A 12,430-nucleotide genomic window follows, 5' to 3' on the forward strand; every position below is an offset into this window, starting at 1 on the left:
TCAGGATTGTCAAGAATGGGGCTATTCTTCAATGAAATGAGAGGACTAGTAACTGGCCATGGGAATTAGAATAAACTGCCTATAGGACAGATTGGAGATCAGTGGTATCCTCGGATAGAAGATAGGCCTGGAGATTTTCTTTTTCTCTAGATTGCAAGTTATGCATTTGTGGCACATCTTGCCCCCCTCCCCTCGCTCCTGGTGTTTTGTGTTGTTTATTAAAACCCTAAACCAGAAATTCTCTACCAGGGTTCCTCCTGAATGTGACTGATTGACCTCCCATTGATGATGTCTGCATAGTTCTGGGGCCATCACCACTCTGTGGAGCCAGCCTTCTCCAATGATGTCCTAAATTGTCTATATATTCCAGCCATCTCTGTACTGGGTCATTCTTCCCACTGTCCACCAATTCAGATGGCATTTTTTCCCCACTGACCAAACAAACTGGTTTTACCAGGGGATGCCATAGTCCTGAAAATTATTTAAAGGTTCTCTTAGGGGTAAAAAGGTCAGGAAAAGCTGCTCTAGATGCATTTCCCTAGTTTCTTGCCCCACTTGAACAAAGGTGAGTGCTTCACCCACATCACTTTGCCTGCATGATAATTCCAATTTAATTACAGCTAAACAACCTGCTACACCCTCTGTAACTGCAGAGATCACAACAACAGACTGTAAAGATGTGTTTAATAGTCTCACACAACCTGTTCTTTGTTCATCTGCCAGGGACGATAAGGCCTCCAGCCATTCTCACACCACGGTTTTGTACAGCAAGTTAATGTTAATAAAAACAGACGCTGTTTCTGCATTTGTCAGAACCTAAGGCTGTGTACACATGTGCAATATCGTTACAGCATGTAAAAAATTCTGCACAATACGATTGCTCAAAATAAAAGAGAATAATCGAATAGTTAGTTTTTAAACGATAATTATTGCACGTGTGTACCTAGCCTAAATGTTACATAAATGGATATTTCTGCAACTTTCAGACCTCCAGAGAACCAAAAATCTATCAGGGAAATTTGGTTGATGCTGAACAGCCAATGCAATTCTGGAGAAATGTGAAGTTAGATTGCTGTATTGAATGATGAACAAAAACAATCTGTTTATTTATATTGTGATCATTTACACAAAGTACACACAGTCAGTGTTTTCAGAACAATAAAATCTTAAATGCCCATATAAAATACAGCCTAAGGGGAGAGGAACTGCAGCTTCAGGAACAGGAAGTCAACTAAAATTTCTCTAAAGGCACACAGCACAGGAATTAGCCCTTTCCTTGTTTTGCCTCCACAAACTCATTCAGGGCATAATAAAAATAGATATGACAACATATGGAGAGTTTATTTGCTTTATAAACTGCTGCTGTTTGCTTGTTATTTTCAGCTCCCTCCTCTGCACAAAACTCCCCACTTTTCATCCACTCCCAGTAAAACTATTTCCCAAGTCCTCCACCCTGCAGACAGGAAGCCACAAGCATCCTACGCCCTGCCTCTCCATAGCAACACATCCCAAGGCCCTGCCAACAAGTCGCAGTCCTTAGCAACAGTAGGGTGTAATCTTTGGTCCAGCGTTTTGCGAAGTAACCCCGCCCCTTTACAGAGGCAAACCAATCACTGAAATGTTTAATAATCCAGTCGGGGGGGGGGGGGTCTAGCCACGCCTCTCGTCGTTTTGCTCATTCATAGTGAAATAGAGATGTGATTGACAGGAACGGCAGCCAATCAATACACCGCACGGAGTATTCAGCGTAACATGACCCGAGCTCGGGCTGCTCATTGTGTTATTATTTCTCTTTTCACATTTATATACGTATACCCATAGAATGCTGGTAGAACTACTGCTGCAAGGATGTACGAAGATATAAATGCAAGTCCAGATGCAGGTATCTATTTTACAGAACACTAATATCGCTAGCAATGGGCTTTGTTAGATGCACGCTGTACAACGCTACGGACGATGTTGGCGCTATATACCTAAATCCTACGATTCCTATAGTTATATATAATAGAGCAGCATGTAGAATGACATACACGATGTTTACATTAGAGGCTGGCACATTGTGAGTCATTGTGGTAACATGGCAGATGATGATGTGAGCTGACAAGCTGAGCCCAGCATGGGCTGCCCTAGGGGGATAACTTTCCATGGGCTGCCCTAGGAGGGATCACTTTCCATGGGCTGTTTATTTTTCCAGGGCACGGGCTCTAAATTTGGAAAGGTGACATGTGAAGGCTGGGATGTCAGTGGAGGCAGGGCTATGCCAGACCTTTACATTTACTTCCTTACCATCCATCAAAGGAAAACACAGGAAGGAGACAGCTTGTTAGTCAGCTGGTGAATCACTGCAAGGCAGGCAGACATGATGACTGCTGTGTTATGGTCTGTATAGTACTCTGTTGCTATGACACAGTGACTAATGGAAGATCATTCTGTATTCAGTGCTGAATGAGTGCAGATACATACACAGCAGGTTTGGGGAAGGAGGAGCTCAGATCCCTGCTCATATCATCATCATCATCACCAGGTCAGATGTTTACACTCAGCTCCTGAGACATGTCTGCTGTGCCAATAATAATCCTGACACTTGCTGTGTTCTAGCCTGAGAGGACAAGTGAAGGTGAACAATGGCTGAAGCAGCTTCTGTCTGCAGGACTGGAATCTAGGACAACAGTCAAGGTAGGGGTGCATCTTATTCTGCTGTTGCTGGAGGCTTTGAATCACCAGGGTTCCTCCAAATGTTGCTGGGGGTTCCTTGAGCAATGAGAGATTTGTGCCAGTGACACTAATGTTTTTTTGTCTATTTGTAAGCGTGACATTCTTCCATCTGAGCAGTGTAGGTATTCTTCCCACTGATCACCAGCATAATATACTGTAAGATGTGGATATAATTATAGTCAGGGTTCCCTGAGGATCTGAAAGTTATTTCAAGGGTCCCTCCCGTTAGAGAGGAGGAAAGGCTGCTATAAATAATCTAGTCATGTATTGCTCCATTCTAACCCTGATTTTTCTATACAGCTCAGACTTCTACTACATAGAGAAGATATTTAGAAGAGCAATGTATGGGATGTGACCATTGAAGAAGGCTTTCAGAGAAGAGCACCAAGGATGAACTGATCTTCCCAATCTGGAGATTTGAAGTCTGGAAAGTCTCATGTGTTTAGCATCCAGCAGGAAAGATGAGGTTGAAATGGAAGCTTCTGATAGAGCGCCTCCTCCTTCCATCATACAAAGCAAACCAGAAGAACCTCCTCAGAAAAGTTGTACCACCAAACTCTATCTAGTAATTGCAGTTCTTGCCTGGTTAGTGACCGGTACAACCATCTCTAGTCTAAACAAATGGATATTTGCGGTGTACAACTTCAGGTATCCTTTGTTGTTGTCCTCCCTTCACATGCTAACTGCTATCCTCCTAGACTATCCCATCCTCAGGTTTGGGTTGGTACCTGCAAACACTGAAGAAGAACATATGTTGCCTACCAGCGCACGGTTTAAAGTGTTCCTCTTGAGTCTGACCTTCTGCTCCAGCATTGCCTTTGGGAATCTTGGACTAAGCTGTGTTCAGCTTTCTTTTGCACAGATGATCTATACCACAACTCCTTTTTTTACATTGGTTCTTTCAAAAATGTTCTTGGGCACCAAACACCATGCCCTCAAGTACACTGCCATGATACCCATTTGCCTGGGAGCTTGCTTTAGTATTATTGGAGAGGTGCAGTTTGATCAGACGGGATGCATCTACCTTTTTGCATCAACATTTCTCAGGGGACTCAAATCCATTCAGCAGAGTAAGTCATTTTACCTAGATATCATTTTGGTATTAAACTACATAATACTTATAATATAATATTATTATTATTTTGTGTTTTTTGAGGTATTGGAATATTGTTGTTTTATGTCTTTGGTGCCAAATGTTTGGCAGATTTATTATCTTCAAAGCCCATCTGAAGGTAACACATTTTTAATAGAGCGGAGAACATCTGTTACATGTTTATTGTTGTCCTTGTTCTATCTTCCTCACTCCCTCTTTTTGAGTCAGCTTTTTACAGCCCAAGTATTAACTTTACCACCATTTGGAACTTTACCACCATTTGACTCACCAATGTTAAAACAGTGTATCATTTCTTCTTAAAAATAGTTTAGCCCTGTGTCAGTTAGAAGATTGCAATGGTTGGCAGGCTATCTGGAACAACAAACAGATAGATATTCAGGTGTTTTCTGTTATATAGAAGTGATGTCTTAGGAACACTGATTGGCTAAAGAATGCCGAGTGACATATGCCTCAGCTGCTCATGCCACTAATTGCCTTTTCTCATGTGATGTAACCCTATGATGACATTCACCTCAGTTGAAATTAATACGTTGCAAATGAGGCAATTATCAAGAAGGGTTTAAATTTCTCTTGGACACATTTACTTTCACAGCTGTCACAAAGTCAGAAAGCGAGAAAAAAGTGTAACACCAAGTCCAGCACTAGAACCATAATGGCTGGAGTTAGGGTCAAATATTTAATAGAAGATATGACTTCTTTATTAGTCTACCTTTACCTCCAATTTTTAAAACATCAAAAAGTAGAGTATTATGCACAGAATATACCTATGAAGGAAATATTTAGCATTTTTACTGTTAATTCCTGTCTCTGATTTACCAGAATCTTCCCCCTACCTTATTGGAGGGAACAGAGTATCATTTGAACAGTACTTCCTAATCTGTCAGATTGTTTGATTGATTGTTTGCCCAGATGGGCTTTGACCAACGGTGCCTGTAAATGCTCCACAGACATGGGATTGTTGTCTGAACTGGCCAAAAGCAGATGGATTGGGAAAAAAGCTATAATAAAAAAACATTTGTGTGCCACACTTACCACCTGCTGGGGTAAATGTCTTTGTTCTGGAGAAGGAACATATCTGAGTAAATTGCAATTTTTTTTACAGGAATGATCCCCTGGTCCTCCAATAATAATGGATAATATAGTTCATCATATAAGTTAGAAGTCTCTGAAAATCCTGTAGGAAATCGGCAGCACTGAACTAAAACACAGGGTGAAAAAGTATTTATTTAAATGGAAAAAAATTACCATCAAAGAAGATGAGTAGACAGAAGATCCAGTTATTTCAGCTTAAACACTTATACCAGAAGAGTCCTCATAATGGCCTTCTTACCATCTCCTCTTGGCATTACCAGGCATATACCTTGACTTTTACTGAAAGCCACCACATTTACATACAGCAGCAAGATTTTAAAAATGAGTCTGTATTTGTTAAAATGGGTATAGAACATTTTGTTCCCATTTTTCTGTACCTTTTTTAGTAACTGCAGATTCACTTTCACAGTCCTGTTTGTTTTTCTAATATTAAGGTACTTTGTAGAAACAATACCTAAATTTGGTGTTCTGGTGTACAAGATAAATTTGGTATGAAAAAAATTCTGCACAGTACTGAAGAAAATAGAGGGAAAAGAAACAAAGCAATACGTAGTATTTTGAAAAGTAAAAGTGTGCTTTACTAGCTGTGTGCATTTAGGCAAATGATGGTATGACATCCACTGGACATGCATATAACATGTAAAACTTTTCTCTCCAAGCACTTGACAACACATTATTAAAATCCATCTCTAGGCAAATATTACCCCTTACACTATTCTCAAACCCATCCTGCATGTTTTGTTTACCTTGTTAGGATATTATCACCTAAATCCACCATCCAGGTAGTGTTGTCTCTGGGTGAGGGGAAGCACAAGCTTTATCTAGCACTGAAGAAGATGTACGTAGCAGTGATGGTGTTGGTTTCCCCAGCGTCCCCTGGCCCTGATTTCATTGCCTGTAGATTCTGTGCATTCTCTTCAGAAACCTAATGGCCTTGTCCCTGAACAGCTAACAGAAAGTCCACATTACATGGGCAGGGAGAGGGGTTATTATTATACTGGAAACCAGCTTTAAAGTTGCTGTTGAGGTTTCCCATGACTTCCTATCCTGGAGACATGACATAAGTGAGAAGAAATCTCTGTAAGCAAAGAAGAGTGCACCTTTCTTATATTTTATCCTTGACACTCCAGACATTAAAAGGCCATTGATCAGTCTTGTCACTGGACTAGTAATAATGCAATTATATCTCATTGTATTTTAATATAATATCTGTTTAGAGCAAATATTCTAGAACCTAGATTTTATTGTCCAACTGTAAAATGATATCTGGAATCTGATTGGCTGCCATCAGAAACAGAACTATTTGCTTCTATTTTTATAAATAAACTTTAGTGCTACTTTTTAGGTTATTTTTAATCAGTAATGTTCTCTTGAATTTGGCTCACAGAGTATTGCAATCCTGCAGCTCATTTTCATGTTAAATGATGAAACCTCTGGCAATGATCTCAGGAATGTGAAGTAAGGAACATAGGCTGGCATTGTATACTGATGTAAACAGACAAGTGTGCAAGCTGTCTCTGAGGGTGGAGAGAAATACCTGCGCTAATATATAATAGTGTATTATTAAATCACAGTGTTTATAAACATTCGCTGAAAGTGGATTGTGCTTATTAAAAATGATTTGCTTATTTAATAAAATATGTTACAATGGTGCAAGATTACCAATGGTCGAATCAGTACACCTAAAGACAACATGAATATGTAAACAGCATGACAAACGACATACGTATGAGCACCTGCCAAGCTGGCTTTTCAGGAAATGTTATTAATGTTTCAGCAGCACTGAAGTCGACAGCCCTCTGCTGTGCAATGTAAAGTCCTGCAAACCACCAATGGACTGTTATGGTTACATATTTCTGTATCGCAGTAACGTTGCTCCACATACCTGTGTGATTTATTGCCTTCATTCCCAAGAGTCATAACTGATCATTTTTATCTATTGGGCTGCTGCATGCGTTTATTTAAGCATCTGCTATGCCTTATCCAATGTGACCCCAGTTACCTAATTAAAATTGTACTTTGCTAAGCCCTGCTCTGTAGAGTACAAACATACTGCAGATGGTTAAATGTTCAGAAAGCAATGTTATCACTGGACTGGATGTGTCATGTGAGTTTGCAGAAAGAAAGTAGTAATATTCTCTGGTGTTCTTGGATGTTGAAAGGAGCTTATGGGTTTTTAAGCCCATGGGTTGAGTTCAGTTCACACCAATCTGTTGTAGAGTCAGCATTGCAATAAGCAAAGCAAATGCTCCCCACCGATTGGAGAGCTCTAGCTTGTTGTACCATTGCAAACTGCGACATGCTTCCGCACAAAAACCAAATGTCCTTCTCTGCAATATGTTAGTAGGCAACATGCTTTTCCACTGAGACTGTGACTGATGAGGAGGTCAGCGCCATTCAATCCACTTCCATTGAGCCCAGGTTGTCCTGCACCTGCCCCATGCTGTAATAAGACTGCAAAACAAGAAGCAGCACAGTGATTACCGTAGCTTGTCTCGCTGTCACACTGCTCTTTCTCTTGTCAAACCAACTCCTTGGCTTCTTGTACTTCAATTTCCTTCAAATTTCCAGTCCTGTTGTGCAAGTGCTGCTTGAGTTAAACTGGGCTTCAAATACAGTATAACTTTTCTTAAAAGATACCTTTAGTAACTATATTTTTATATTTTCTTGAAGGACTTAATTTTTAATAAGGTTTAATTTCTTTTTCAGGTTTACTTCTTAAAGAGGAGAACATTCACTCGGTCACACTGCTATACCTGATGTCCATACCCAGTTTCTGCATCTTACTAGTGGCTACTGTGGTACTGGAGAGAGGAGTGGCGTGGGAGAGGCCACCTGACTGTGACAGTAAACTTTGGCTTTTCATCCTCCTTAGCTGCTTGGGATCTGTTCTGTACAACTTGGCGAGCTTCTGTGTCATCACACTGACCTCAGCTGTCACCATTCATGTCCTTGGTAACCTAAATGTGGTGGGGAATCTTGTCTTATCCAGAGTGCTGTTTGGAAGCCACCTTACAATACTGAGCTATACTGGCATTGGCCTTACCTTGGTAGGGATGGCCATATATCATAACTGTGACTCCATTGTTGGATACATCAGCTCCAAAAGGTCTTTGCATGGTACAGAAAAACATACTAAGTCTGAGTAACTGATCTCTCTGACGATTCTGCAATCAATAAGGATATCTATTTGTATACGGTGAAAAACTTATTAAGTTCTACAGGATGAATAAAGCCTTCACTCTGCCAGTGTGAAGGTCGGGCAATGCCAAAGTTCAGGAGGCATTAATGACTGTTTCTTTCCAGAAACGACTAAATAATATGAATAATTAAGTTCTTCTTTTGTAGTTTTCTCTGATTTTTCAGAGGAATTAATTATTTTCTTATCTATAATGTATCTTGGAATATGCTCTGTCATAAAATACAATCAAATAACAACAGCCAACGAAAGAACTTGCTGACTTCATTATGAAATCAGCAGTACAAAACACACTAAGCGCTCTATTTATGAAACAGGGAATCTGACATTCCCTTAAACATTCCCTGGTGAGAATCAATTACTGCCATTGAATCACATGGACCCGGAAGATTCCTACGAAGGAATGTTTGAGTTAATGTCTGATTCTCTGTTTTATAAATAGAACTCTATGTCATAGGTTTGTTAGAAATCAATGCCCATGTCACATTTGTGTCTTTTAGCAATGCCCCATATTTCCATATATCTGTATTGGATTCAGCTAAGGTGTGCGGCTGGAAGATTTATAATGCCATTTCACTACAATTGTTGCACAAGAAAAAACACATTGGTGGTTTTCATCTATACAAAAATGTTGAATGGCCCTATTTAAATACATAGATGCTTATTCTTATTTCTTGCTTCCAGTAACAGCCAGCCAAATTCCTATTTTATGTTGACCTCTAGACTAGAGTAATGTCAGTGAAAACCTGACAGGCTGCTGTGGGCACAGAATCCCCATTTTAAGCAATGGTGTAGGTGTTCCCAACAGCCTAATATCCCTAAAGACCCAAACTGATTGTTGTCTGATCCATCTTATTTTGTTCAGGCAACGATTTGTGGGTGACACCATCAATCATTTTTGATATGTCATAGGGGTTGTCTTCCTTGCAAGGCATATGCAGACAAACATTCAAATTAAAGTGTAACTATGGATAAAATTAAAAAAATTCACATATAATACAGTCTGTAAATTGTAATAAAGCAGATCTATAGGTAATAAAACTGTGACCAGGCGGGTCTTTTATTGTAGAAGGGACTGGCAATATCCCTTTTGCAAAAAAATAATCTTACCTGGTTGCAATTTTTAAGCTACACTCACCTGTCCCCGCTACATGAGCATAGTCACCCTAACACAAGAGATGTGTTACAGGCAGAATTTCCATCAGAAAATAAGGATAAAAAGCTGGCGAAATGAAAGCTACTGCAGCCACCACATATAAGGACTGGTAAGCTGTAACATATTACATTTCTCTTCTTGGATTGAGATATGCTCCAATGTAGCAGTCTATTATAAAAAATGATTAGTGGTTGGATAACATGTTACATATTAATCTATAATTGAGAATTTATTGCTAAACAAATTAAAGATTTATCTACAGTGATTGGGCAAAGATCTGCCCAAGATAACCTGATCACCATGTTCTTTACAATTTATAGGGAAATGTATGGGCAGTGGATGCTGAACATTCCCTTTTGCTATGGGGAAGATGGAATGTTCAAAACCAGATTCACATTGTTCCCTAACCTGGCTGGCCAAAACAAAAGCACAAACCATTATCCGTTACAGGTTTCTGCACTTCCTTTCCCTTAGTATTATTAGAGAAGACCTTATATATTATACCCTTAATATTATAGATGGATGAAATATATTTTTAGTACTACAACTAAGGGTGCTAAAAGCAAGAGAGAATTTAGATGCTTTGAGTTCTTAGAAATATAACAGTAACTAATTGTTTTACTGTGACTGTTAACCACTTTTTTTCTCTGTTAATGAATTTTATGTGTTAAATTAGTTTTAATAGCCACAATGATCTCTGTTGTTGCCTCTGTAAAAAAAAGTCAGCTAATTGAAGCTAATATTGCCATACATTCATGTCATATCTTCCTGTGTTATTTTGGTTTTTCTCACCCAGGTACAGAATCTGTAAATTGTGATGATTTTCAATTTAAAATGAATATTGTATATTGTGTGACATAGTAAGTGTTCCTGTATTACTTCTGAAAATGTTTTTAATAAAGCCAGTATTACATGTTTATTGCCAGAGTATGAAAGACCCTTTTAAATGGGAGTATCTTGATTTCACTACACCTCAGATGAGTGTACTTGGTTAAATATGTAGGCTGTCATTATTGACCTAATTGTTACAGTTACTTAGCTGTTTCTGTCTTCAGACCTTGGACAATTTTTTTTTAATTGAAAATATGAGTGCAAGTAGATCTGCTAAATTTAATGCTTCAGTGTTCTCTTCAGCCTCTTTTAAGCTGGGCACACCGCCCCGCAATTTTCAGTAACCCTAGTTTTGGGGTGGTTACTATAAAGTTGGGCAATAGACAACATAGATCAGTGGGGGAAGGATTGATGATGTAGTTCAATATACAGGCAATTAGGCAGGCTCAAGATACCTGCAGCTTCTAATTTCTCTTGCATGTATGGTGATATGTGCAGAAAAAGGATTTCCTGCTAAAATATGGTATTTGGAAAGATGTCCCTCACATTGATGGTCAGTGTCCCACTTACCATTGTGGTCCAAAATTATTTTGGTAAAAAGATTGCTGGGGTCATTCTTGTGGCATTAGATCCCCAAACTATGCAGGCACCATCAGATACCACCCTCAGCCACAGATCAAGAAACCCCTGACAACTTCTGAGGGATCCCTGGTTAAGAATGGTTGATCTAGAAGCTATAGAAAATATGGTTTGGTGAGCACAATAAAAGCAATCAACTTTATGACTTCTGAAGAAAAATCAACTGTTTTACATATTTTCATGATAATTGCCAGACAATACATTATTGAAAGGCACACATATATAAGATTTTATAAGTAGAATCAGGCAAGCAGCAATTTATTCAGTCATACATAAAATACAGGCTTTAGCTTATTCAAGTTACAAAAAAGTTACTACGGCTTCTTCCGTTTTACCTGAAAAGGAAGTAATAAACCGTTACAGTGTGACTAAAGAAATAGTGTAAAATTTATGAAGAAAAGGAACTATTTTTGGCTGAGTATGCTACAGTAGTAAGTGATACTGTCACCAGCTACAGAAAAGGTCAGATAATTGTATGACACCAACTATTTCTTAAGGCACAAGATATTGCACTAGTTTTTTTGTGTCAATGTATAATAATATACTCATGAATTTTGGGAGAAAACTTTTTGGTTCTAATTCGTATGTTTTCTGTAAATGAGAAAACAATAAATATATGTAAATACTTTATCTTTTAATTCATGTGTGCTTTTTTTTATAATTATATGTGATATGTGGAATGGCAATGCTCCTTCCATTGTGCTATGGAATGCAGACCAGTGGATAATTTCTCTGGTATGATGAAAAGAGGTGATTTTCTGATCATGACTGCTTTAGAAGGGATATACATTTCACACTAGATGCTGCAAACCCACAGACATTACTCTGTATACGATAACTTAAAACACTATCCATGTTATTAAAAAAATTACAGCAACATCTAATATTAGAATTACCCTTTGGATTGCCTTCCTTTTTTTTTTTTTTTTTTTTTTATATTTATTTTTTATTAGCAACTGGATTGCCTTCCTTACCCAAGAACAGCAAAACCTCTTTCTCTCACTCATCTCACATCATTGCAATATGCAAAATATATCAGACAGATGGAGTAAACATAACTGCATAGACAGAAAAAAACAAAAACAAATAGATCCTTTGTATCCCAGCGACTTTTGCATAACATGGATTGCTGATTTCTTTAAATATCTGGTTGGCTCTCAACAGGCTACGTTACAGCTCCCAACTTGTTGACAGTTTGAGCATAAGACCCTCTCTATCATCATTCTCATATGTCAAGGACTGTTTGTCTGAAGGATTTTCTGAGTGGGATTAGTACAGACCTGCCTTGGAACATTCCACAAAGGGTGCACTCACAACAGCAGCTGATCTCTTCTTTGACAGTCATATCTGGCAGCTATTACTGTTTTGCAGGAAAATATTCAGTCATTGAAGTTTTGTCCCTAAAAATATCTTGTTTTTAAAAACAATTAACTGTGTCATATTAGACTAAGGTTTTTACAACTGTTTTAAAGTTTTACTTTTACAATACATATATTAATATTTGGGGAGACTGGGATTGTTGTCACAAGAGTAATAAAAAAAGTTGGTTGTCAGATGTTATAACCCTTCCCCTTCATCTCTATGATGCATTGTAGGGCTTTACTTTTAGCATGTTAACTTGCTTTATGTTGCTGTACCCCCTTCATTAATATATTTTTATTAAACAGTATTTACATATTACGCA

At 38.4% G+C, this 12,430-nt stretch overlaps 1 protein-coding gene across 3 annotated transcripts; it reads left to right on the forward strand.

Annotated features, from left to right (window-relative positions):
• The first annotated feature begins 1,729 nt into the window (after positions 1-1,729).
• On the forward strand, positions 1,730-11,374 carry SLC35E4 (solute carrier family 35 member E4). 3 transcript variants are annotated; one of them, XM_072415982.1, is made up of 4 exons: positions 1,734-1,882; positions 2,599-2,676; positions 3,016-3,785; positions 7,631-11,374. In XM_072415982.1, the coding sequence occupies exons 3-4, from the start codon at positions 3,152-3,154 to the stop codon at positions 8,068-8,070; spliced, it is 1,074 nt and encodes a 357-aa protein (XP_072272083.1). In that variant the 5' UTR covers positions 1,734-1,882; positions 2,599-2,676; positions 3,016-3,151; the 3' UTR covers positions 8,071-11,374. The 3 variants fall into 3 exon arrangements, with proteins under 3 accessions (XP_072272084.1, XP_072272083.1, XP_072272082.1); XM_072415983.1 differs by lacking the exon at positions 2,599-2,676 and having other exon boundaries at positions 1,730-1,882; XM_072415981.1 differs by lacking the exon at positions 1,734-1,882 and having other exon boundaries at positions 1,989-2,676.
• The last annotated feature ends 1,056 nt before the right edge of the window (positions 11,375-12,430 follow it).

This window comes from Pyxicephalus adspersus, chromosome 6 (assembly GCF_032062135.1).
Source record: "Pyxicephalus adspersus chromosome 6, UCB_Pads_2.0, whole genome shotgun sequence".
Classification (NCBI taxonomy): Eukaryota; Metazoa; Chordata; class Amphibia; order Anura; family Pyxicephalidae; genus Pyxicephalus; species Pyxicephalus adspersus.